The sequence below is a fragment of the Channa argus genome, chromosome 9, assembly GCF_033026475.1.
Source record: "Channa argus isolate prfri chromosome 9, Channa argus male v1.0, whole genome shotgun sequence".
Taxonomy (NCBI): domain Eukaryota; kingdom Metazoa; phylum Chordata; class Actinopteri; order Anabantiformes; family Channidae; genus Channa; species Channa argus.
Genome location: NC_090205.1, coordinates 28,276,601 through 28,304,248, shown reverse-complemented (window position 1 = coordinate 28,304,248; position 27,648 = coordinate 28,276,601). Strand labels below are relative to the sequence as shown.

At 39.3% G+C, this 27,648-nt stretch overlaps 2 protein-coding genes and 1 long non-coding RNA gene across 5 annotated transcripts in view; 1 reads left to right on the top strand and 2 right to left on the bottom strand.

The window, feature by feature from the left end:
* Positions 1–6,264, bottom strand: part of ubxn4 (UBX domain protein 4) — a 28,814-nt gene extending 22,550 nt beyond the window's left edge. For 2 of the 3 annotated variants that reach the window (XM_067516390.1, XM_067516391.1), the window contains exons 1-5: positions 6,108–6,263; positions 5,522–5,624; positions 3,725–3,753; positions 3,311–3,429; positions 622–760 (exon numbers count right to left, since the gene is read on the bottom strand). In XM_067516390.1, the coding sequence (XP_067372491.1) occupies positions 622–760; positions 3,311–3,429; positions 3,725–3,753; positions 5,522–5,624; positions 6,108–6,189 (472 nt within the window). In that variant the 5' untranslated portion in view covers positions 6,190–6,263. Of the gene's footprint in view, positions 1–621; positions 761–3,310; positions 3,430–3,724; positions 3,754–5,521; positions 5,625–6,107 lie in introns of all 3 variants that reach the window. The other variant, XM_067516392.1, reaches the window with a different exon arrangement.
* A 1,586-nt stretch (positions 6,265–7,850) lies between these two features.
* On the bottom strand, positions 7,851–12,954 carry LOC137133140 (uncharacterized). Its single transcript, XR_010915210.1, has 3 exons — positions 12,624–12,954; positions 9,910–10,043; positions 7,851–9,163 (listed from the first exon to the last, which is right to left on the bottom strand). It is a non-coding gene; the product is annotated as an uncharacterized lncRNA (long non-coding RNA).
* A 31-nt stretch (positions 12,955–12,985) lies between these two features.
* nmi (N-myc (and STAT) interactor) lies at positions 12,986–27,138 on the top strand. The gene is made up of 10 exons (XM_067516393.1): positions 12,986–13,283; positions 13,363–13,404; positions 13,487–13,534; positions 15,230–15,388; positions 15,498–15,614; positions 15,779–15,941; positions 16,177–16,283; positions 23,282–23,468; positions 25,961–26,064; positions 26,351–27,138. Exons 2-10 carry the CDS (start codon positions 13,366–13,368, stop codon positions 26,540–26,542), a joined length of 1,116 nt encoding a protein of 371 aa, XP_067372494.1. The 5' UTR covers positions 12,986–13,283; positions 13,363–13,365; the 3' UTR covers positions 26,543–27,138.
* Positions 27,139–27,648: the final 510 nt, after the last annotated feature.

The following is a 27,648-nucleotide window of genomic DNA, read 5'->3' as shown; positions in this document are numbered from 1 at the left end:
GGACAGTTAAATATAGAATTGGGGAAACTTGGGGGCACCGACAAAAAAGTTAAGCCCTGAGAAGGGCCTTAGTAAGAGAGTTGACCCAGAACCCAATGGTCACTCTGACTGAGCTCTAGAGATCCTGTGTGGAGATGGGACAAATTTCCAGAAGGACAAAGATTACTGCAACCCTCAACTGTTCTGGGCTTTAGAGTACAGTGGCTAGATGGAAGCCTCCCCTCAGTCCAAACACAAAAAATCCTGCTGGGAATTTGAAACATTTGAAAATGGCTGTCCACCTACAGTCCCCATACAACCTTACTGAGCTTGAGGGGATTTGCAAAGCAGAATTGAAGAAAATCCATGAAGCAAAGTCTGCAAAGCTAGTTGTTACACATTTCTATGGGGTACTGAGTGTAGATTAATGAGAAAGAAGTTAACTTGAACAACTGTAGTATCCCAATGTACTCTCTACACACATGCACAACTATTAGATAGTCAGATTAAATAAGGAAATTAAATCACTAAAGTGCATATACCAGGTTTCACTCAGCAGATTTAATGTGAAGTAGGCCTATGTCACCAGAGAAGCAACTTGCATCTGCCTACCAGATCAATGGGTAGTACAAGGTCACTCACCAGAAGCTGTTTCTGGTACTGCTGTGGGCTCAGTGGCTACAGTTGTTGATCTTGTTGCAGGTGAGGCTGGAGGTGGGGCAGATACTGTGGTTGGGTTTCCAGATAGGCTACTGTCCACTGGAAAGCTTGCAGAGTTCAACTAAAAGAAGACACAATAAGATTATTACAACTCAAATTCCAAAAAAGTTGGGAAGATGTTTAAAATGTAAATAAAAACAGAATGCAATAATTTGCAAATCTAATCAACTCAGATCTTATTCGCAATAGAAAAGAAATAACATCAGATGTTTTAACATTTAATGGAACATATTAGCTTATTTTGAATTTTCTTGCAGGAATCTCAAAAAAGGGGGTGGTGGTTACCATTGTTTAGCATCCCTTCCTCTTATAACAACTGTCTTTTAATGTCTGGTAAGTGAGGAAACCAGTTGAATTTAAGGAGCTGAATGTTGTCCCATTCTTGTCTAATGCAGGATTCTAGCTGCTAAACAGTCCTGGACCTTTGTTGCCAGATTTTTCATGTTATTATGCGGCAAATGTTTTTTAATGCTGAAAGTTCTGGAATGCAGGCAGGCCAGTTCAGTAACCGGACCATTCTCCTGCGGAGCCATGCTGTTGTGATGGATGCAGTATGTAGTTTAGCATTGTCTTGCTGATATATGCAAGGCTTTCCTTGAAAGAGATGTCTAGATGGGAACATATGTTGCCCTAAATCCTCTGTGTACTTTTCAGCATTTATGGTACCTTTCCAGATGTGTAAGCTACCCACAATCACAGACACCAATTCACCCCCAGAACACCAGAGATACAGGCTTTATGTCCGCTGATTACACCCACAAACCCCCATCAACACATATGCACTCAGACTCATATAGACAATTCTATATACAACACTCATGGTCAACCCTTGCATCCAAAATGAGGCTGAGCTGGAACTGAAAATAAACAACTGAAATGGCGAGGGAGAGAGCAGTGATTGGTGCAGATTTCAAAGGAAATGGAGGTGAAGGGAACAGGGGTGATGAGAATGTAATGGGCAGATTTGGTCTTCAAGACAGGAACATAGAAGAACAGATGGTGATAGACTTTGCAAAGAGGATGGAAATGGCTGTAGTAAGCACTTTCTTCCAGAAGAAGCAAGGAGAAGGATAAGGTCATAGAAGGAGAAGGTCATAGGGAGTTGCGGTGTGTCTTCGTAGAGTTCGAGAAAGAGTATGACAGGGTGCCAAGAGAGGAGCTGTGGTATTGTAGGAAGTCTGGAGTAGCAGAGAAGTATGTGAAAGTGGTGCAGGACATGTAGGAGAGCTGTATGACCGAGGTGAGGTGTGCTGTAGGTGTGACAGAGGAGGTCAAGGTGCAGGTAGGTCTGCATCAAGGATCGGCACTGAGCCCCTTCTTGTTTGCTCTGGTGATGGGCAGGCTGACAGACGAGGTTAGACAGAATTTTCCATGGACTATGATTGCTGATGACATTCTGATCTGTAGCGAGAGCAGGTGGAAGCAGGCTGGAGCAGGTGGAGAAAAATCTCAGGCATATTGTGTTGTAAAAGACTATCAGCAAGAAGGAAAGGTGAAAGTGGTGAGACCATCTAGAAAGGGGCAGCTCATGTTAAGATATAAAAGTCAGAGAGACCAGAATGAGGTGGTTTGGACAGTTTCAGAGGAGAGAATGTGAATATATCGAAGGATGCTGAGGTTGGAACTCCCAGGCAGGAGGTCCAGAGGAAGACCAAAGAGGATATTTACGGATGTAGTGAGAGAATATGAAGTTAGTTGGTGTGAGAGAAGAGGATGCAGAGGATAGGGTTAGATGGAGGCAGGTGATTTGCTGTAGCGACCCCTGAAAGGGAAAAGCCGGAAGAAAAAGAAGGAAGAAATACATCAATTAATTTATTTTGTTCCCTGACCCCTTATTGGCCATTGGAGTGGCACTCGAGCTGACACAAAGACATACAAATATGGTCACTCACAAATGATCACAGCTGTTCTAAGTGAAAAAAAGAGATGATTAATTCAATGATGCTGCCTCATTTCAAAACCAAGCCTGCATAAGACCAACAGAAAATATAATAAAAAGTGCCTCACAAAAGGTCGAAAAAAAGTCACTTTACCCTGCAGATATTTTTAAATTCAGAGTAAATAGACCATGGCAATATGACTACATCAATTATCTGCAGTGGTCTTATTTTTTTATACACACAACTTTTCAGTTTAAGTCCACTACCACACTTAACGACCACTTCTTAGGAGCCCTACTGGAAAGACTGCACATGTGCCAGAAGTCAAAGTTTTACTTAAAAATCCTGGAAACCATTCTAGACAACCAGTTACACACTATTTCTATCACCTAATTTTACTTATTAAAATACAAACAAAAATAAAGCAGCTCTTCTTTTCATGATTGCTACTGTCCAGTGCTTCTGATGTTTTGTGCAACACGTGTATGCAAATAGTATAAAAACAGACACAATCATCCATAGGTACGGATCCATCTGACAGTTAAGGGCTACTATGACTTGATCTTAAATTTAGGGCTCCAAACAAATTTTTCCTAATATTGAAATTTATATCTGAATCAGGAGCAGACTCTTTTAAACCTAACAAGAAGGAAGTCAAATTACCATGCTTCAACTTTTGGATTACCTAAATAACTGAGAATCATCACACAATCCCATGTTTAGGTCCTTACCTGCGTAACGCTGTTGATTCTTTTCATCAGTTCTTCAGCAGACACACTCCCAGCGATTACCTCTAATGGAATCCCATTCTCTCCAATAAAGAAGCTAGAGGGTATACATACCACTGGATCTTCACACAGGGTTACAGTTAAGGAAGAGGCTGACATTTTGATGACATTTCATCACTGCACAGAACTTTATTGCATTCTCCACTATGTCCTCTATACTGCTATCAATTATGTGGGCAGGGGTAAACAGTACCTATTGGTCCCACTGAAAGCAGCAACAAAATGGGCAGTGCAACCACCAACTTACCTCAAATATAAATCAGTAAATATTAACTTTCTAGTTAACCTTCTAAAGAAGCCATATCCCAAATTTATTTCAAGAAGAAATTGTTGACATTTAGAACAACAAAAGGATACAGATCTGGGAGAACTGTAGACATGTCTCACTGTGGAAAAATTATACAGTACAATATGATTAAATTACATGCAAAAGTCTTGCAAGTTTCCCTGTAAATGAAAAAAATAAAGGACAAACAATGTTAATGTTAGGTGGGGAGGTGTGGAAAGTCGCAGAGGTGTGAATGTTTAGAGAAATTATGAACGTTTATGTAAATGTTTAGAGATATTCAGCTAACTAGCAGTCTTTTAGTGGTTAGAATGAGAGTGATTCAATTATTGCCTAGCAATGATAAAAATCAAAGATGCATCAAGTCGCTAAAAAGCATTGCGTGACTAGGGCCTTTCCACAGCTTAAAGCACATCCTGCCTGATTAGCCATTAAACATGTTTAAAATAATGAAATACGAGAATATCTGAATGAACTGAATCTTAGGACTTTAGCAGAGCAAAGTTGTTTGCTTTAACTTGTAGGAAGCAGACTAAATGCAGGCAGACTAAAAGTAGGCAGAGCTAAATAAGACACATTGCAGTCTGAACAATCATACAACCATAGTAACTGGGAGCTTTTAGATAAGCCTTTTAGGGTAGACGTTTCCGGTTAACCGCAATTTAGTTAATCATCAAAATAAGGGTTACAATATGTATCATTTACAATATCTTAATTGTTGATTTAAGGCTTTATAAGCTGACAATATCAAGTTGCCACCAAAAACAATAAAAATAATCGAAAACACACACAAACTGCGTTTACATGCACTTAAGTAACCAGGATACTCAAAGAAATCAGCTTCCTCAGGTAATCAGAGAACAATGTTTATGTGCACTTTATCCTTCACCTGACTTATTTAAAAGCCTGGCTCACAGATTTTAACTATAGTGACAGAAAAGCTTTCTGACTTTTCTTTCTTTTGTGTATTTTTGTGTATTTATGTGTGTGTTAATGTCATATCAGCATGAAAGTGCAGAGGGAGAGAGTGGCAACACATATTCAGCTGATCCAAAACAGTCTGAATTTTTAAAATCAAGTTTTCTGCTGGAGCTTAGGTGGATGATTTAAAATTAGGCCACATCACCCATTAACAAGCTTATTCTTTCACTCTGCTGTGTGTAGCTTACTGTCTGCAGCCTTTTGTTACAAGAATGTGCAGTTCGAGAAAGCAGATTAGAAACCTGGTTAGACGTATACACGGCAGAGAATTCTGCATTCTCTGACAGAAATATACCTGTCCATGGTATATTTGGTAACAAAAAAAGTCCATGTAAACGCACTCAGAACCTATGGATACAATGAGTCATGTAGTTGCCTAGTGTGTGTGCATGCAGTATTAAGCTAGTTTAGCTGCCTAAAATAAATTACTTAAGATATAATGAGTAAACAAAAGGTATCAGGAGAAAATATGCAGGTATCAATAGCCTATCAATCTACATCATTTAATGTGATTTCTAGACAATCATTCTCACTCAGGTGAGGTGGGATAGTTAATTTTGCAAAACAGGGTGTTATGACAAGAAAAGCTAAAGAGCAATTTTTCCTTGAATGTTACACTTTTAAAAAGTTAAGTAAGAACTGTTTTCCTTAAAATATTGTTTCCATTTGCATCATTAGTAGGCAACAATGCTTATCCTATTAACAAGACTGTGCCAGAAGACTTTTATAAACAAAATCGATCTACTCCTCAATAACAAAATATTTTGTCCACACACCCCTACAACCAAAGTATAAATTAAGACTAGAGTAAAACTTTAATGTAATTTTACAATTATTTGTTAAAAGATAAAACACAGAAACCCACTGGAGCTCCTGTTGTACATTACCTTTTGGCGTCAACTTTTATTGCCACACAGCAACTATGTGCTATCTCTGAGACTTCGTCGTTCTCCCAGCTGGAAATCAGTTGTGCTGATTGTTCATCTTCCCCTTAAAACAAAGACAGTAATGTAACAGCAATGTGCATTTTAATAACAGCTTAACGCCAATAAATAAAACTACCCTGTCACAAAATGGTGGAACAACATCATTCGTACTTCTAGTCCTAGGACCTAATGTTATTATGCAATAATGACCAAAGTCAGACTGGTGACGTTTTAAGGTCTGTAGCTAGCATTAGCTTAAGCGTTATCATTCATTAGCGTTATCATTCAAGCTAACTTTACTGTAATACCTTTGTAGTTTCTACTAAGCTATCAGCTACCACGAAGAGCTTGTACATAATTTTTAATTATATTTAGGTTATTACTTCTCAGTTTTGTTTTTAAAGCAACGCCTACTTCTTTTCCAACGGATTGGCTAACGTTATGCTAGCAGGCCATTGGTTACTACGATAACTAACATGGTTATCTGGCGAACGCTAGCAAAAACAGCTACTCTAACTAAGTGGCAAGCGAGTCAACACAAGGTTACCTATAATGACAACGACAAAGACGAGACTCTGCTGCTTAGCGGAGTTAATGGCATCAGGAATTGAGCCATCAAACCAGAGCATGTTTGCAAGTTGTGTTTTCTGCCTTTGCTTTGGTGACGCTGTTACACAGCTTACGTCAACTGGTGCGTCGTTTCACAGCGCATGCGCCCTGCTTCTGCTTCTTTTTCTCCTGCAATGCTTTACGGTAGCTAGCATACATTTCTTTCAATTGCTGTGTCTTTCTGACATAGGTAAACGTTAGGTAATTTTTTTTAATTCGTTATCGACACTATATAATGAACAGTATGACAACAAAAGAATTCACACATTCATAAAATGACATGACCAACCACCGAGTACTCCTCGCGTAGACGCGTTAGTTTGTAGTCACTTAGCTGCTGATCATATTAAGATGAATCAGATGCAGTATAATGGAATTCTAATGTCCTCAAGTGACTACTTTCTAATTACTGACACACTAGCTTATTATTATTGCTAAAAGTTATTCAATTTGTGTGCCACGTCAAAGTAGTTTAATTAGTAAATTTAAATTGGATTTTGTCTTACCACCAAATGGCAAAGTGTCCACATATGAGGAAACTTACTCCAACAATTATCTACGCCAGAAGTCATATGGTTTAGCCCTAAATTATCACAATTGTGTTATCATTTTATTATTATTAGTGGGAGAGCTGTTTTAGATTGAGGCACTTTTTGGTGATTTTTCAACCTGTCCATTAATATGTATTGTGGAATGTTGGCGCAGCTAGAGTAGGTGACATCACACACTCTAATCGTTTCAGCTTCCTCTTTTATCAGCTATTTTCTTAAATCAAATTTTAGCTTAAAAATTATACATTAAAATGTAGGTATTTTTGTCTTCTTTCAGGAAATGTAACTCTAATAGGGACAGGGCTTACTGTTCGTTCTGAAATTTGGCAGAAACAGAGAGAGTGCCATCTGAAACTCTCATTGGAGCCCATTATAATGGAGGTCCCGAAATTCTTCTCAAATCACAAACGGGGGCTGTTTTAAAATCACCACTGTCCCAAGAAAATCCTACTCAAAGACAACAGAGTCACTGGAGTCTCGTTTTAAAAGTTTACTTGCAGCAAGGAATCAACATGTACTTACGGAGTACAGTACTGACTACCTCAGAGCAATCAACACTCTTCCTTTATACTCGAGATTACAACTCACTCCTTTAGCTTTGTGAAACAGACAGCAATAGATCATACAAAGGACAAGGCTGCTTCAGCCTCTTGGTTTTCTATCAGTGGAAACAGTTGAGATGGTTGCCAGTCTCTGTGGAGGAATGCTTCCTACCTTCATCCTGATATAAAAGTTAATGACCTTCAAGCAATACAGTTTTGTGTAACAGTTTAACATGGTATTTTTCTAACATGTACCATGCCTTCATTTTATGGAGTATCTTCAAATAAAGTATATAATCATGTTCACTGAAGCCTTCTGTCACTCACAGTTTTTAAATCTTTTTGACAGGACTAATACTTTGTCTGAGCACTTCACAACCCCTCTAGCAATTGTGAATGAGTCAGCAGGCTGGCAGCAGTCTTTGTCATGGAATTGGATCAGGTCATGTGATCAGCCTGAGAGCTGCATCCGAGCTGTTCTCCCTCAAGATACACAGTTGTCCCCCCCATTTTGCCCACGTCTGTCTCCACCCTTTTTATGAGTAGCGGTACTCAACAGAGAGAGTGCTGTGCTACTATCATATAAAAACAAAAAAGGATGTAGTCCACAGTTTGGCTCACATACTAAATTTACATAATCTTTTAAGACATAGTGGGACTACAGGAAAAAACTAAAGTAAGACTAATATAGAGAAAACTCTTGTTGGCTCAAACAAGGACATGAGATTTAAGTTAAGCAGACTCAAAATTTGCTAACATTTTTGTAAATACTTTAAACGTGCTTTTTGTTTTACCGTTAATGTGAGCTGCTTAACAAGTGAATTTTCCCTCTGTGGTAAGCATACTAACATACTGTGTGTGTGTGATAGACCAGCTGCACAGTGGCTCAGAGGAAATTACTCCAAAGGGTTAACAACACGGCCTATTTGAAAATCAAACATCATTCTACACATGAATGAAGTTTAGCTGAATCAAGGTCAATCTCATCTCTAGAAAGAAGAACAAATTGTGAAATAAAAGATTTTAATGCCTGTGAAATCCTACATTTAACACAACAGGTCACAGAAGTAAAGCGTAACAGCATCACAGGTACTGTACCAGCAGCAGGAAGACTCGCTCCACAATTATACCTGGTGGTGGATGCTGGAATGGTTACATTGTGCTCATCACTGCCTTCTGGTGCAGAATGAAATCATAATACACAACATAAAAAATATGAAAAACCACAATGTCTCCCTTAACCCAAAAAACTTTGGGTATCTGTATTCCATTGGTGTCCAAAACATTACCACTGATGTCTTTTCATCAGTCTCTCAAGCTTCTGAAATGTTGGTCTGTAGTCCTGTGCCATGTTCCAAATGTCAACTGCCCATTTAACCACATTTTTAGAAGAGAGCAATTTCCCTTTAGGGCCTCCTTCTTGTCTGCATCTGTCCAGGGTCCGAAAATAAGCTGAGTGCCTAAAGCCACCACCACTTTGTTCAGTGTCACGGTGGTGGAACTTGGGGCTCCTTTATCCTCCTCCCTCTGGTCATCAGGGGTGGCTGTAGTTCAGTTGGTAAGGCCGTTGACCATGGACCACAGGGTCAGTGGTTCGATCGGTGGGTCAGGTGAGCACCTTGCATGGCAGCCACTGCCATCGGTGTGTGTGTGTGAATGGGTGAATGGGAAACAACATTGTAAAGCGCTTTGGATAAAAGCGCTATATAAGCGACTATTTACCAGTTACCATCATGTCTTGCCCCCTTGTTTAGTGTAAGACTGCATCATTATGGGGTTGAGTAGTATCAGCTTGTACATGCAGGCTCTCATCTGCCTCAGCCAGATGCTTCTGGTGTCCCTCAGGGTGTGCTGGGTTGTAAGGTGGTGGAGCTCAGGGAGAGCAGCCGTTCAGATCAAGACTCACCGATTAACAGGCAAGAAAGGATACAATGGGTCATTGTGCATTTGCATGTCATTTACATGATCAGAATTTGAGTTATTTTGTAATGTTTTCCATTTTTTATTTACGGTGTTCAGTTCATATTCTTCGTATTGCCTTCAATTTTGCCTCTCCTTGCGAAATTTCCAATTTTATTTACTTTGTCTTTTTTATTTGGACGAGGAAAATGCCTGTTCTGAGCTCTCTTCCACCTTAGAGTCAAGCCTTTCTCCTAAAAGTGACAATTGTCGTTTACTAAAACCAATTTAACCCACTCTCGAAATTGATTAGATAATTAGATTACCTGGATATTTTTCTTTTATTAATGAACAAACCAGAGATGAAATTTCATACATGTCCTCTGCACCAGACTCTGTCTCACACTGCGACCAGCTGTAAACATTACCTATGTTGTCACTCTCTTTCTTTCCCTATAGTAGCAAGCGTCTTTCGCTTGCAAAGTTTATATTTTTAACTGGCACTAAAGTGATTCTACAATAGCACAATATACAAACACTACGCTGCCAGGCCTTCTTATCTGTAGCTTGAAAGGGTCATTCATTTGCGCACCTTCCACTGGCACTAAACAGTAGTGCAGTACACAAACTGAAACAACGCTAAGGCACGTAAACCAACTTACTGTTTCTAGAAGCTACTGGTTCTAGACTCTTACATAGTGAGATGCTTACTCTCTTGTGGCTGTGTGTATCTCTGTGTATAACTCACCTCTTATTTCCGCTGGCTGCTCTCAGAATCAGATCTGCGGGTGGTCAGGTTCTCAACCCTCAGGGAGGAATCTTTGGTGAATCCATGTTTACTGGTGTCCCACCTTTGAGCCTGATCCCACTGACACCAAGTTTCTATGAATGAAATAAAACTAATTTCTGTCAAGACAGTCTTATGAGTGTTTCTTTTTTTAAAATAAAGTATAAAGAATAAAAGGCACAAAGAAGGAAATAAGACAAGTTATAGAGCTCTACTCTCATTAGAAGGTTCATCAAAATGAACAAAGAACTATTGCTTACTCAGCTATCTATCAGTGTTTTACTCTCTTTCTAGCTGAACAATGCTCCACTATGCCTGTATTTGCGATCTTCACTGTCAGGTTAAGAGGCACTTATCTGAATATTCTCACATATCTGCATGTCTGTCCCTTCAGACAGTAAATACAATCAAATAGTTAAAAAAGTATCCAATATTTTACAAAAAGCAGAGTAGAAAACAGTAGATGAAGGAAATTTGTGTTGATTATTTTTTATTTTGTCTTTCCCCTATTATTAATTAGTTTACCGCTTCAGAGCCCCCCTACCTCCACCACTGACTACTCCAGACAAAAAAAAAATATGTCACATTACATGAATACATATGGGACTTATGACAAAATTTAATCTGAAGGAAAACTCGATTTTTCCAAATAAATAAACGACATTCGGCTTGTCCATTTTAGTTGCCACAGTGTTCTGCACGTTGATTTGGCATGAGTTTTCACACCCATTTGATCTGGACTCTGAACCAGCACCAAAGTGACCCTTGGTGAATGGGCAGGGCCACCTTGGAGAGGTGAGATTTGATCCCTATGCATCCCAACACGATGCTTTACCCAGAAAGTATTTTCCAAGCAATGCTGAATATACCTGAACTGTTTTTGCTGAAATAACTCGACTTATTAATATATAAAAAAAGCTGAAATTTAAAAAGTACAAAATGAAACTATTTGAAAGTAGCTGAAGTGTTTTACTTTCAAGCATTTTTTACATAAAAAATGGAAATTGTGGAAATTCAAAAGCTATGTAAGAAGCTTAAATGAGAAGCCTGACTAATATTTTTTTTAAGTTGAAATATCAGTTGATCAAAATATGCAATCGTAAAATTTATTGAAGATTTTAACAATTGTCCTTTTCCTTTTGGCTTTTCCCTTTCAGGGGTCGCCACAGCAAATCATCTGCCTCTAACCCTATTCTTTTCTTTCACACCAACTAACTTCATGTTCACTCTCACTACATCTATAAATATCGTATTTGGTCCTCTTTTAGGGCTTCTGCCTCAGCTCCAACCTCAGCATCCTTCTGCCAATATACAGTCTCTCCTCTGAACATGTTCAAACCTGCACTTATATAACGCTTTTCTACCCATTGGCACTCAAAGAGCTTTACACTGCTTCTTATTCACGCATTCGCACTCACAATCACACTCACATTGATGGGGGAGCTGCTATGCAGCAGGCCAACGCTCAACGGGAGCAACTAAGTTGGGGTTCAGTGTCTTGCTCAAGGACACGTCGACATACAGTATGGACGGAGGAGCTGGGGATCGAACCAACAACTGCAGGATTGGTGGATGACCGCTCTACCTTCCTTTGCCCGGGTCTCATCTGCTCCATGAAAACTACACAACAGTCTTCCTTTTTCACCTTCCATCACTTTGTCCTCTGCTCTGTATTAGTCCTCTTCATCTTGCTCCCCACCACAGTCATTTTACACACCACCATCCTGTGTTGTCTGGTAACACTCTCCCCTAACTTTGCAGTCACTGATCTCTTTCAGATTGCAATGCTGACACAAGATGAATGTTTCACAACCCACTTGAGGACCCCCCAGATTTTGAGACTCTTACAGTTTAGACTAGTGCATTAGAATTAATCAGTTAAACAGAGAAAAAGACATGGCTATACTATGGCTGGGAGACCATCCAGCCACCAGTAAGGGGCTGGGAGTATCTTAAATGTGCATTGACCAAATAACAAACAAAATAAAAACATATGAAAAAAGGACACTACAAACCATACAACAAAATATGCAATACAAAAGTGAGCAAGCACTGTTACAATATGCATAACAGGTAGTAAACAACAGGTAGTAAAACTAATCACCTTGTCGACCCATAAATGGCAGACCCATTAGAAATATTTTAAAAACAACACCTAAGGGTATTTTAACCCCTACTTTTAATCCATACATTAAAATACAAAACACAAAAATAAACGGTTCAAATCACTAAAACCACCAGCAGACAAAGCTCAACGCAATCACAGCAGAATGAGCAGCAACCATTCTCACACACGCTTCACATTTGTGTCTTGATCAGTTTGGTGTTCCTCTTACTGGCTGCTGCTCCTCTCTTGCCACCACCCGTACATGAGTCCTAGTGTCTACCTGCCATATTTAGTTTTCAACGGACCACGCGTTAAGACCGTTACTACACGGACTCAATAGTCACAGGTTGATGTGACTGCAGTAAAACAAAAGAAGCTGAACGCTGTAGGAGCTGAAGATGTCTAATGTCGAAACGTTGATTGTGGACAAAGGGTATTGAATCCCGTAGGATTCTTCATTATTTTATTTTATTTTCAAAGACCGGCAGAATAACTTAACATTGAATACGTTTACTCAAAAAAAGGCCCAAAGACAAAAGAGAAACGTTTAGATCCCACATTTTATTACCAAGAAAATTCAAGAGCAGAGCCCCTCACTGTTTTCTTTTGTCGTGGTGCAAACTGCGTCCGGTGTTGATTGTAACGTTTACTCAAACAAAACAAGTCTCAACACAACAATACATTTTTTTTTATGTAAAACAAACAAACTAGTATAGACGAGGGTTGCTGATGTGTTGTCTTCCTGGTTTCAACAGCTGCCGTAACTACGAGTAGCCACCGCCGTATTCGGAAGTCAGTCACCAGCTAATGTTGTCACGGGTAATTTTGAAACACCTGCACTTGGGTAAAGGGATCGCTGGAGTGACTTCGGGGCGGCTTTTTTTAGTTATTTTAAAAATAACCCATAAAGAATGGCTAGCTGAACACCAATGCGTCATGGTTAATGTATAAAAATGGCATCAGGGTTGACGTAGAGAAGAGTGTCGTTGTTTTACAGTCGATAGTGACATCTGCTAGTCAACCACCCTTGTTTTCTTGTTCTCTGTGTAGTATAGTCCTTATGAAAGTTGACATTTCAGACCAATCGAATTGCATCCACAGCTTTAAGTTTCACTTTTGATTTTGATTTCTGTAGCACTGCAGCTAAAAATCGTGTGGCTTATCATTTAATCCTTCTTCGTTAAAGATCTTGTACAACACAATAAACCTAACCCAAAGTCTGAAACAGGTAGATACTTTTATAACAAGTTTTATTAAATCGACTTTTTTATATTCTTATCTAACGGAGTTTCGTTTTTGTCGAACAGGTCATGGCTGACATGCACAACAACCAACTGTTAAATGACAAGGTAAGAATCGATGAAGCCATTCTGAAATGGCTGGTCAGTGATCTAGCATGTTTTCTTTAACTAGTTGGTTATTTCATGTCAGGTGGAGAGAGATCTGGAGGAGGCCAAGAAAGAGCTCGATATTTGGAAGGTAAGAAGTTGATGTTAAAATAACTTCCATAAGATTGATTGTAAACAAAACAAAAAAGTATAACAGAACTCATGGAAAAACACCCACGTCCAACAAAAAAGTTTGGAAAAATACAGTTGTGAAATCTGGGCTAGTTTACCCACACTTAGCACCATGAAATACATTAATGGAATACAAGTAGGCCAGCAGTAGGCTAACAGTGTAAAATAAACTCCAATATGGTTTATAAATGAATTTATATCCTGGTCTGCAGATTAATACTTTAAGTGATATCACAATTATTCTATATACTGTTATTTTACATATATTCTATTACTTACTAGTAGGGATAAAGCAGTTTCAGTGCTTATGTGCAATAATATTTCTAAACCTTGATTTTTTTAAAAATATGTTTCAGCCATTGTGGATGTAAATTTACTGGTGTACTGTGCTTGACAGTGGATATGACGTGTTTCTACTGAAAGGCTGTGTTTGATTTTCATTAAACAACTCTACTATGGTTTCATCTGTCCATAGGACATTGTTCCAAAAGTCTTGTGGTTTGTTCAGATGCAGTTTTGTGAACCTCAATTGTGCTTTTATATTAGACAGAATAGGCTTTCTTGTTCAGTCTTCTTTTAATCATGCAGTCATGCCCTCTTATATCCTATGGAAGCAGTAAGGGTACTTTGTGTTGACCAAATGGCCATTTTGTTCTTTTGGATTAATATTTGTTAAATAAATATTGGCATTGGGAAACAAGTTATGCCATTGTATTTCCCTAAAACTAACAACTGCTATGATCAGATAATCGTTCTTAAGTTCTTACACAGATTACACATCGAGTAGGTAAGTAAAATTTATTTTTATATAGCACCTTTCACAGATAAAATCGCAAATTTTTTACAAAATGTAAAAAAAAAAAATAGTACAGACTATAAAACTTCAAATATAAATTTAAAACACAACTACAACAAAGATGCAACCATAAGAGCCCAGTAAGCTAAAAGCTTGTCGAAGGAGAGTGTCTTCAGTTGCTTTTTAAAAGAATCAGTGGAATCAGCCACAAGCAGAGTCAGAGTCAGGGGCAGGGTGTTCCACAGTCTGGTAGCCACAAACTGAAAACAAAGATCCCCCCAAGTTTTAAAATGGGTTTTAGGGACCACAAGCAGATTTTGAAAGCCTCATTCCTGAGTTCTGAACAATATTAAGCCGATTTATAAAGTTTTTTTAAGACAACGAAAGAGTAAATTACAATAGTCTAAACGAGATGAGATAAAAGCATGTATGATCATCTCTCAATGTACATTGGACATCATTTACCTCATTTTAGAAATATTCCCTAAATGATAAAAACAGATAAATCGGGATAAAATGGGCTGTACTAACTTTAGAGCATGATTGTAGTTTTTCAGTTGTACACAGGAGGTGTAATTGAGTGGAACTTTCTACTACAGTTTAGTGGATGAAATTTAGTGGACTAGTAATTTTTAATGCTTCAAAGCATTATAATGTTTTAAAACAATACAATTATATTTGAACAGAAACATGCAAATGAACAGCAACATCTGTCTTGTAAAATTGCTCTTGTTATGAATGTGGTAATCTTTCATTATCAAGAAGAACTGGAAGAACTTCCTATAAGCACAGTTAAATAAAAACTGCACATGTAGGTCTTTTTTTTTCATCTGAACATTTACTGGTTTTGTCTTTAAGACTAAAGTAGAAAAAGCTGATGATGCAAAATCCAGGCTGATAATGGAAAAACTTGAAGAAGATGAAGCCAAGGAGAAGAACAAGCAGGAAATGCTGGCTTGGGCCAAAAAGCAAGAGGAGTGTCGAAAAGAATTTTCTCAAAGCATGAGTGGAGTGAAGGTATTGTTAACTGTCATCTCCATAGTATCAGAAGGAGGAAAACTGAGATTGAACAAGGAACTAAAAAATCTCTGTGTTTTTTCACTTTTTTCTTTCTTTTTTTTTAAAGGATGAAATCCTGAAGCTTTGCAATTGCAAAGAAGATTTTCTTGACAAACTAAGAAGATGCAAGGCTGAACTGCAAAACAAGAAAGAGGAGTCCATCAAACTGAAACAGAAATTCAAGGTAAAAAAAGCCCTTAGTACACCCAGTCATCTCAAATCTTAGTCAGACTGTTGGAGCACCACTTTTAGTGTATTGATTAGGGACAGTATTTTGAACAACCAATAAATGTTTGATATATCAAAATATTAAAATGATAATTGTTCTGTATATCTCCACCTGTCCAGATTTATGCAGAGATTCCAGACACAGATGTTAATTTTACCAGTCAGCTCAAAGAGGAGTGTGACGATGACAGTAAACCAATTAAAGGAGTTTTCACCATTAGCCAAAGACCCACTATGCTTTTGGATGGAGGGCAGGCACTCATCACCTTTGAGGAAGAAAAAGGTACACATTACTTGGGTATTAGCAAAAATACAGATACATTTTGTACAGAATAGATTTTTTTTTCTTTCCAAAATAAAACAGTCTTTGTTAAAAATGCCTATGATTGTCTCTTTGAAATATAATTGGGTGCATGGACAAAACATTATGTGCTCAAGGCTGAGGCACATATGATAATTTGCAAATATACCTTACTGTGATGAGTGAACATACTTTTGTCATGTTTTCTATTCTCCAGTGGCCTCTCAGATCCTGAAAATTACCAAGTGCTCTGTATCCTGTGAGAACCTGAGTTTGGAAGTGAAGCCAAAAAGGATAACCATGGATCCTGCTATGAACTTTGAGGTACATTCTGATAAAGTGAAGGTGATGTTCAGCTGTCAGACTGTGACAAGCTGTTATTTATAAATCCTTTGTGCATTGTGTTTTTTCATTTGTGACATGATGCAGGTATATATTTCCTGAACTAAACTATGGACTGGAGGCTAACAAACACAACACACACTGTCTGGGTGGCACAAAATCATTTGAAGCCAATGCTTTTCATTGAAAAGTCATACATGGTATCCTAGATATCTGAAATGTAATATTGATGATTTCTAATTGTTTTTTTTTTTAAGTATTTGAAATCATTACACCCAAACGTGCCTCTTCTTCTTTTACTTTCGGCTGTTCCCTTTCAGGGGTCGCCACAGTTATGTATTCAGTCTCTTCTCTGAACATGTCCAAACGACCTCAATCTGGCCTCTCTGACTTTATCTCCAAAACATCTAACATGAGCTGTCCCTCTGATGTCCTCATTCCTGATCCTGTCCATCCTCATCACTCCCCAAGAGAACATCAACATCTTAAGTTCTGCTACCTCCAGCTCTGCCTGCTGTCTTTTCCTCAGTGCCAATGTCTCTAACCCGAACATCGCTGGTCTCACCACCGTCTTGAACACCTTTCCTTTCATTCTTGCTGATACTGTTTTATCACACAACACACATGACACTTTTCTCCACCCGTTCCAACCTGCTTGCAGTCACCTCTTCACCTCTTTTCCACACTCTCCGTTGCTCTGAACCGTTGACCCTAAGTACTTAAACTTCTGCACCTTCTTCACCTCTGCTCCCTGTAACCTCACCGTTTCACCTGGGTCCCTCTCATTCACACACATGTAGTCTGTCTTACTGCGGCTAAGCTTCATTCCTCTGTTTTCCAGAGCAGACCTCCACCTCTCTAGATTTTCCTCCACCTGCTCCCTGCTCTCACTACAAATAACAATGTCATCTGCAAACATCATAGTCCAGGGAGATTCTTGTCTAACCTCATCTGTCAGTCTGTCCATCACCAGAGCAAACAAGAAGGGGCTCAGAGCCGATCCTTGATGCAGACCCACCTTCACCTTGAACTCCCCTGTCACACCTAGAGCACACCTGACCACGGTCTTACAGCTCTCATACATGTCCTGCACTACTCTAACATACCACTCCAGACTTCCTCATACAATACCACAGCTCCTCTCTTGGCACCCTGTCATACGCTTTCTTTAGATCTACAAAGACACAATCCAACTCCCTATGACCTTCTCCTTCTATGACCTCTCCTAGACACTTCCATACCTCCAGGTACTGACTGGCAACTGACTTTCCACTTTTCATCCTCTTCAACATCCTCCTCACCTCACTCTTACTAATCTTTGCTACTTCTTGCTCCACACCTGCTCCCTCTCATTTTCCTCAATATTCATCAACTTCAAAGTTCTCCTTCCATCTTCCCATCACACTCCTGGCAGCTGTCAATACATTTCCATCCTTATCTTTAATCACACTAACCTGCTGCACATCCTTCCCATCTCTATCTCTTTGTCTGGCCAACCTGTACAAATCCACCTCTCCCTCTTTAGTGTCCAACCTAACATACAAGTCCTCATATGCTCTTTGTTTGGCCTTTGCCACCTCTACCTTCACCTTACGCTGTATCTCCCTGTACTCCTGTTTACTTTCTTCAGTCCTCTAAATGTGTCCCACTCTCCTTATCTATCCTCTTTCTCTGTATAAATGTCTGTCTCAGTTCATCCCTGAAAACTACATTCATACAACATTCTTCCTTTTTCAAGTTCCACCACTTCTTCCTCTTCTTTGCCTTCGTCCTCCTCATCTTCCTTACCACCGGAGTCATTTTACACACCCCCATCCTGTGTTGTCTGGCTACACTCTCCCCTACCAATACTTTGCAGAAACTAATCTCTTTTAGATTACAACAACGGCATAAGATGTAGTCCACCTGTATACTTCTATCTCCGCTCTTATTTGTCACCCTATGTTCCTGTCTCTTCTGGAAGAAGGTGTTCACCACAGCCATTTCTATCCTCTTTGCAAAGAAGATAGCACCATCTGTCCTGAACATCACGCCTTCAGTTTCCAGCTTCAGACTCATTAACTTGTCTGATACGCTTTTGCTTCCCCTTAATTGTCCATCAGCACCATCCTAACATGGCTGCTGTACTTGTGATGGCAGTATTAGTCAAGCATCAGACACTGGATGTTATTATTAGCTCTGTCGACCAGCGGGTACTGCTGATTTCCAACAGAGCCAGCCCCCCAATTGTCTGCCTTGACATGTGTATTCAATTGGATAGCAGGTACTTCCGTGTTTTCCTCTGATAGTTTAGGAAGCTGAATTAGTTGGGCAACAGGAAATACATATATTATCTCTAAGATTTACTGAGGCTATTTGAACCTGTCCGTCTGGTCCATAGAAGGTTTCTGTTACAATACTTGCTGGTCAGAAGGCACGTGGAAGTTATAGATCTACCATGAGTAAAACTTAACCCGTAGTAGGTTATCTGGTATCAGTCCTCTATTTCTGGCATTACTGCGGATTTGGCAGGTAATGTCTTATAAAAGCCATCAAGAAGTTATCTGACAATACCTGGCTGTGCTTCAATCATCTCTTTCCCAGTAGATTGTGGGAATCATAGAAGATTTGACATAACAAGGAGTCTTTGCGTCTCATAAATAGTAGGTTTGGTGTTGTAGGATCAAGATCAATATCTGATGACGCATATCCTAAAGATTTGGTATGTAGAATGCTTTCGATTTCAAGTAGAACAATATACAGGGCTGATTCTTTCTTTCTCCCAAAAGAAAGTCATCTGTATCAAGGCTTTCCAGAAGATCTAAGTGCACACACGTGGTAGTCATGCATTTGAAGATCTCCTGGCCACATCAAATGGGTCAGGGGCTTTCAGCTTGTCTCTTCTGGGGTTGCCACAGCGGAAGATTTTCTGTCCTTTGATTTGGCATGAGTTTTTATGCCCGATGCCCTTCCTGCCACAACTCTCCCATTTTGCCCTTTGTGCGACACAAAGGAAACATCCTTGATGGCTCAGCAGGGTCACACCAGATCAGCCTTTTAGGTAATATTTGGGTTTGCATGCCAGTGCTTACAATGCCGCAGGCATGCTTGATCTTCCAAATAGCTTCTTGACCTCTTAACACCCAACATTGTCGACAAAAGCTCTGCCAAAACCTTATCTGGACCTGAATGGATGAACTTTAATCAAAGTTCTGAATCAGTAGCTTTGTAGTAGAATGCCTTGCATCCAGTACAATTGGGTGGATGGTTTCCACTTCCACTGCCTGTCTCGGGCCTGTTGCCTCGTTGTATTCTGGTGCTAAGGAAGCCAAGCAGGTGTCAGAAGAAACACATTGCTTGGACTTGAGGGCTTTGACTTCATCAGGGAATTATTCTTGTATAGCCTTTATTAGGATGCACCTTTCTGCTTCTATAAAGTCTGCAGCTTCACATTGTGTTTCAGCATCAGAGGCATCTGCCAAATGAAAGGACTGTGCAGGGTTCTGGACTAGCGTCTTCCAAGAATGAAACCTGTCTGGGTCTGGAAGCTGAGCATTTGATGCCAGTGATATAGAGAAAACAAATAATGACCTCTTTAATTCACCCTTCTCTGGTTCTGCTACAGTGGTCGGCATTCCTGGCAATACTGATCATGTGGCTGAAGCAGGAGCAATAAGAGTTCCACCTATGAGAGAGTGACAACTGTTCTAGAGTCAGACCTCTGGTAAGATCATCTGTTGGGTTCTGGACTGAGTCTACATACTTCCAAGTCAGGTCAGTTAGGCTCTGTATCTCTACCACGTGTTCCAACAAAAAACATATACCGGCAAGATTTTGACCTTAGTTGGTATATGTAGTTGAGTAACAGAGTAAAACCTGGTTGATGGTCACTGTAAACTCAGTTTGTATTATACTGGCTATCTGGGCACCAGTGAGAGCTGCACTCAGCTCAAGGCCGTCTGGGGTTTCGGTGCAGCATGAACAACCTAGATCTAAACGCTCTCAAGACAGTGGAGATGATCGTGGATTTCAGGGAAGCCCCAAGCCTCCTCTCCCATGTCACCCTCTGCAACACTCCAGTGACCTCTGTCAAGTCCTTCCAATTCCTGGGCACCACAATCACCAAAGAGTTCAAGAGGGAGCAGAATATCAGCTCCCTCACCAATAAAGCTCAGCAGAGGCTGTACTTCTTATGGCAACTGAAGATAGGGATAGGTAAGGTAGTGATTGGAAAGTCTTCAAAGCTCCAAAGGCTATCCTACTGAGAGGCTGTAGGATGTGGGTGCTTGAAATGGCATTCACGATGATGCGAACCTAACCCTAAACCAACATAATATAATGATGCAGATTCAGCTGGTACAAATGCTTTTTTTCTTTCATCTGAAGTAACAGAAATGGTATATCAAGAGTATATAGTTACAGTAAAATAATAAAAAATTAGCAGTGCAACAGTTTGGAAATTCTGAAGTAGTGGAATGTTCATTACATTTCATGGGAGGAAAAAAAAGTTTCATTCTTTTTGTCTTTTCAACATGAGACTAAGCAAATCTTTGCACTGTATGTGATGGCAGGCACAGGAAATTACCCCAATACTTCTGTGCTGCCCAGACCAGCTCTAGATTTGAAGGGGCTAATTTCCGTTCATTCATGATTGAAGTTTCAAACAACTTTATTGATCCCATAGGGAAATTGTGTTGTTTCATTACAGCTGGTCCCCACTCTCCTAACAGCCACAATATGCAGAGGGTCCAGCTTCTCTCTCAGAACAAAAGCCCTTCTTATTAGTTTGTCCAGTCTGTTACTGTCTGCCACCTTCATATTGCTTTGCTTTGTTTTACAGATGTTGAGCTGGAATTGGAATTTGCTCACATCAGTTAACAAATCTGTCCACCACTAATCGATACTTTGGGATATCTCTATCCTGCAGCAACCGCAGAGTCATCAGAAAACTTCTGAAGGTGGCAGGTGGCAGCTGTACCTGACCCTTTCTCTTCACCCTGTTAACTGACAGAAATGTCCCTTGGGAAGCAACTGTGCTGTGGGTCACAGTGTCAGACAAACAGTTCTGCAGACGGACATACTGGGGTTGGTCAGTGAGGTAGTACTAAATCCAGGCACTCTTGGATAAGCCTTCCCCTTTTTGAACCAGGGGCTTGTACACAGATAGGAGGTGGATCAGGCTGTGATCACCTGCCCAGGAAGGGAGGGTAACCTGGCCAGAGAGGGAAGGGCAGAAGAGCTGTAGGCCATTATAACATCAGGTCCAGTGTCTTGGGAGAGGGTTGCATGATTAAAGTCACCGGAGATCATAAAGAGGGCTTCAGGATATCGGGTCTGAAGTCTGGCTATGACCGAGTGTATGACGTCATGTGTGGTCTCTGCGGAGGAAGGGAGGGTATGTAGACGGTGATCAATATAGCATGTGAGAACTCCCTGGGCATATAGTACGGATGAAGGCCCTCGCCAGCAGTTCAATGTCCGGGCAACAGACTGAAACCACCTGCTGCTGATGTAGACGACCATACCCCCTCCTTTCTTCTTTCCGCTTTTATCTCTCATCCAATCCACCCGCTTATGTCAGGCATACTTTCCTGCAGCCCTGTCTCTGTGAAACACCTTAGACTACACTCTCGAAAGATATTATCCTTCCTAACCAGTGCATTCAACTTGTTCACCTTATTCTTTAGAGACCTTCCCTGTTTTCTTTTCCAACCCTATGCTCTTTGCCAGCTCTGTGTCCTCTTGCTGTTTTCCTCCTTACTTCATCCGGCACGCCTAAAGTCTGAACGAAACTTGAATTCAGAGTGGAGGTCTGCTGCAGCCCGATCAGCTGTTCCCAACTGTAAACAAATGAGCTAGTTCCAGCTCCATACAACTGTTGCATACTGGCCACAGCTTGAATCAGAAAAAGTTCTGCAATGATAAAAACAAAGATAAAAACTCCCTCAAAACGCATTATCAGAGAGGGTAAGCTTACACAGCAAAATGGATACTTCACTATACTAAAATTGTACATTGCAAGTAGGAAAAAGGAAGAATAACTTAAAAGAAAAGGAGAGCAACTGCAACAGCCTGCGGCTTGGGCCACGCCTGTGCATTGATCATAAGCAGTGTTGGTTGCTCCTAGGCTGGCTTTTGAGCTGCCAGAATACAAACCATACTCCAAGCAATTCTCACCTTCAGGGATGAGAAGTTTTCTCTGAAATGTGCTCAATCAGAGGAAACCTACTGCTGACTTTCTCAGGGCAACAGATTAGGGACTCAAAACTGATCCTGCTGTCAGGATCCCACTCCCTTCTCAGGGACGCATTACCACCACCTTTTTAAACAGGACTCATCACATTAAACAAATCTGTTCAACAGGCTGTGTATGTACCCACTGCCTTTGCCTCATTTATCTCTCTTTTCTCACTCACCTCATCCAGGCTCTCCAAGTGATCAAAGAGAAAAGGTTTCTGAAAAGAGATTGCACCCTAACATTTTTTAATTTAAAATGAGGAGAAAGTATAGGTTTAAGATAAAGAGAGACTAGGGTTGGCTATAGCATAAGCAACAAGGTCAACAACGTATTACACATTTGCACGTTTTTTTCTGTAATGAGCCTAATGTAATGAGTCATACAGCACTTAGCTGAGTGTTAGCTGACCACCAGCATCAGAGTGCAAATAGGGACATTTTGAGAAGGGTAACAAAAGGGTTTTGACAGATGTTATTACTAAATCTAAACCTGAACCTAAAATTAGGTTAGTCCATTAATAAGAAGCTTTTACACATTTATCTATTCAATTACTGATTTTTTTTAAAGTGGACTGCATTTAAATACTTAAATATTAGTTTTTCACACAGTCTTTGTTTTGCAGAGAAATCCAAAACCTTTTCTAGCCCACATGCCAAGTTCCAAACACTTTAGTGTCACTCGAGATATTTCAACTCTGCTAAAGCCGATTAAAAATGGTATATTTATACTGTACTGTAATCACTGTGTGCTGTCATTAATATAGGTTCAGCTCGAAGTTTCCAGAAAGAAGATCAAAGTTTCTAACATACCCCCTTCCATGCCAGAGGAGAGAATGAAGGACAAACTGGAGATTAGTTTTTCCAAGTCCAGCAGAGGGGGAGGGGAGGTGAAGGAAGTGGAGTATGATAAGAACACTGGGACAGGATACATCACTTTTCTCCATCCAGGCGGTACAGTACTCTGTGGCACATTTACTAAGACCATGTGAAAAGTGACACACTGTGTATTTAGTTCCCAAGCTTCTAAAAGAGCACATAATTAGACACCAAGATCCTGGACTGATGCTGGAACTTTCCAGACACATTCTGCATGTGTGCATGTGGGGGAGAGTCATTCAGCTTTTTTTTTTTTCAACCTAAAATTGCAAGTATAATTATTTGAATAAACAAACAATAATATTTAAAATTAAGCAAAACATTCACATTATTGGGTGTGTCTATATAAACCCTAATTTCAAAGAAGTTGGGAAATGTCTAAAACATAAATAAAAACAGAATGCAATGATTTGCAAATCTCACCAACTCATAATTTATTCACAATAGAACATAAACAACATATGAGATGTTGAAACTGAATAATTTTATTATTTCATGGAAAATATTACATAATTTTCAATTTGATATATCAAAAGAAAATTAGAACAGTGCGATGTTTACTATTACCTACTTCTTTTAACAACTGTCTGAAACATCATTAATTAATTTAAGCATTAATTTAAGCATTTTAAGCATTAAGCATTAATTTCTGCTCCTGTCTCCTGACAGAAGACCAAACTATCAGAAATTAATGCTTTTGAACTGTCCGCTGATAAGAAGCTGGATGGTCCCTCTCCTCTTTAGTCCACAGGGCACGGCATCCATGGTTTCCAAAAGAATTTCAACTTTTGATTCATCTAACCACAGAATAGTTTTCCATTTTGGCTCATAAATTTAACTTACATTTGTGGCTTGGATAGCGAACTGTGTTCACAGACAGTGATTTCTGGAAGTGTTTCTGAGCCCATTAGTTGATGTCCAGTATATCATTCCAGTTTTTAATGTAGCACCACCTGAGGGCCCAAAGATCAGGCACATCCAGTTTTGGCCTTGTCCCTTGTGCACAGAGATTGTAAATGGTGGGATCTTCAAAGTTTTCACAATTTTAAGCCGAGGAACATCAGAAATTGTTCCACAATTTTTAGATGCAGTTTGTCACTCCTTTTATACCCAGTCATGTTACTGACCTGTTGCCAATTAACCCAATTAGTTTACAATTAGTTGACATTATCTTGACTTTTTTAGGAGTGTGAATAATGCTGCCGATTATATATCTCGAGCCCCTTACTAGAATTTCAGTATTATGCGCATGAGCTCTTGTTTGTAGCATGCTGCTCTGTCCCGAATTGTTTAGAGGATTAAAAAGTTACCTAGTTTGTATCACTCAACTGCTGCAGTAGTCTAGTGATTGAACCTTTTTATTTTTAGTTGCACTACTCCGATGTGCTGTAAACAAAGCACAGTTTCCCAGAGTTCAAATTTATCACACTGCGCCTCTTGTGTACACTGATTGAGCACAGAAATAGAGTGGATTTTCACACCGATCTCCCGCTGTGAGTTACATGTCTGAAAGGACACTCTGGACAATGTTCGAGGCTGGATTCTCCTAACAATTTCAAGGGTACATGTCTGAAACGGGCTTAGGGTTCTAAATAATCTTCTAAAATCTGTCTTTATTAAAAAATACATTATATTCTCTTATTATCTTCTGTTATCTCATGAATATAATGAGAGTAAAACAGTGCTAAAACAACGCATTATTCACATTTTTTTTTTCTTTCTTTCATTTTTCTTCTATGGAGAGAGGCTTTGGAAAAAGAAAACACAGTAAACTACAGATAGTCTTGAGTCTGCCATATAAACACTGAAAGCAGCCGTCATGTCTGAACAGTAATTATCTGTGCGATTGCTTGATAATGTCAGATTAACTGTAACATTTTTACGCTCCTTGAAACTTTGTTTGGGAAAAGTTTGCTGTTTTCATGCCTCTTGAATAATACTGGATTTATCTTTTACTCCAGTACCTTACAAATACAGTACTACTAGTACTATATGTTGTGTTAGGGACGATGATGGTCGGATGCTCTGAGGAGCTGTAACTGTGGGTGTAAACTTAGCGCTACCTCTAGACCATATACTGTCACCACATGCCATCCAGTGGGTCAAGAGTGAAGAACTCACGGGACAGAGACAGACACTTTCCATGGCTATATGTATAGATCAAAAAGGTATAGGCTAAGTTTGAGCTTATTATGCATACACTGTACATTTTTAGAAATGCTGTCAGATGCATTATATATTAAAAAAATCCTAATACTTGGTCCTGTTAATATTTCTTACCGCTCGATTTTGAACTTGATGAATATGATTTTTTAGTATTACCTCCTATATCCTGTATGGAGTTATGACTGAGCTATACAACATGCATATATGCAGATATTATAAATTGCAATGTATTGGACATCAATTTTTTTTTAATATGCAATATTTTAGTTATGGTCCTAATATTGACCCTTGTTAAACCCCTCACTGAGTTTTACCAGTCAATATCATCATGCCTAAGACAATTGATGGCAAAGCATCAGTGATCTAGAAATGCTAAAGTGTGTTTGTGTGTGTATGTGTAGATGTGGAGAACCTGACTCTTAGACGGAAGTATCTTGTGGATTTGGACTCCGAAGTGAGCGTGCAAGTTGGACCCATTTTCGAATACAAGCTGCACAAGTTTCAGGTATATATACAGCAATGAGACTGGCAAAAAACCTTAAATGATACTTCAGCAATGGCGTTCAGCATGTACCTTTTAAAAAAAGGTTAACACCAAAATGGATTCTCTGGATCAGAGTGGGACATCTCTAGTAAATAGTAAAAAAACTCAGCTCAGCTGTGACCTGTTGCTTTAGATCAATAACTGTCGGCTGTATATATGACTTGTATGAGTCATGTATGAGTATGACTTGATTGTCTAACAAACTGAATAATGAAGACAAAACTAATGTTTATTATTCAACTTTTAGACCTTCTGTGGGACTCTAAAGCGAACTATCCTACTGGATGACATCAAGGACATAGAGGATGAAGAAGACCTGCAGGACCACCTGGAAATCCACTTCCAGAAGCCGAGCAACTGTGGTGGTGAGATTGACAGCATCAAATACATATCTAGGGGTAAAGCTCTACTGGCCCTTTTCTGTGAGGACACACTGTAGACTTTAACCAAAAGCTAAAGCTACTGTAGTTATGAATTGTAAAGAAAATTAATCCTGTGATTGCAAGAAACAGAAAATCATATCTTTGCAATTTTGATCAATTCATAGCATGTACAGTAGTTTTTCATCCCTAATCTTTCCACTGGTATGAATGTCACAGTCTGGTTGTATCAAATTTTCTGTTTGTATGTTGTATACATTATCACATGACATGTCACAAAGTGTTTGGTTGCATATTGTAACGCAAGTACCATGGTTTTGCTTCTATAATGCTCACTCTACATTTTACAAAAACTATACATTATACAGAGACTTGAATGCTGGTGTAGGAACGTAATTCGTGGTTCACACAGATGCTTCTGCAAAGAGGCATGGGTTGCAGTAGCTCATTTGCATTAAAAGCTACAGTAATGTTGATTGCAAGAATGGTGATATACATAATATTTTAGCTGGAAAATTGTAAACACATTAATAGGGATTTTCTGAGAGCTATATAAACTTGTAAAAAAAGGATATAATATGGGACTTTTACAGTTATTCCTGAATTGTCAGTTTTTCTGTCTACACTGTGCTTAATAAATGATCTAAATCAATAATGGGTGGTGATTTGTAATGACTCAGAGTAATTACACACGTACATTATGTGCAGTGATACAGTAACAATTTATTAACAACTGAACATGTGGTTAGAAATAACATTTACAACAGTAACCTATCCCAGAGGGAACTATTTCAGCCATGTCAATTGTAAAAATGTGAAAATTCCTTAAAGATATCTAGTATTCTAAACATGTGTACAGAAGTTGCTTCCAAAGGGAGGTATTACATCAAGCATGTTTGCCCAATATGGACCGCAGTCCTTGAAGAGTATGTTAGATTTCTGTTGTAGAAATGTTCTTCTTCTATATTTGAGTATTGCTAGATCTTAGAAGAATTGAAAAAGGACTCACCATGGTGAACACATGTCAGTGTCTTCCATAAAACTATTTCTACCTCACAAAACAATTAGGTGATGTATTCAGGGAAAAGGTTAGCTAAGAAGAAGTGGGACACTGAGAGGACAGAAAACAGTAGACAGTAGTACGGGGAGATGTCGTGTAAAGGCC

What these genes read in the sequence shown, in the direction of transcription:
- nmi (XM_067516393.1), top strand. Translation starts at nt 13,366, where the DNA reads ATGGCTGACATGCACAACAACCAACTGTTAAATGACAAG. An exon ending in ACCAACTGTTAAATGACAAG is followed by an intron (nt 13,405 to 13,486) that starts GTAAGAATCGAT and finishes ATTTCATGTCAG; the next exon opens with GTGGAGAGAGATCTGGAGGA. An exon ending in ATCCTGCTATGAACTTTGAG is followed by an intron (nt 16,284 to 23,281) that starts GTACATTCTGAT and finishes TCATTAATATAG; the next exon opens with GTTCAGCTCGAAGTTTCCAG.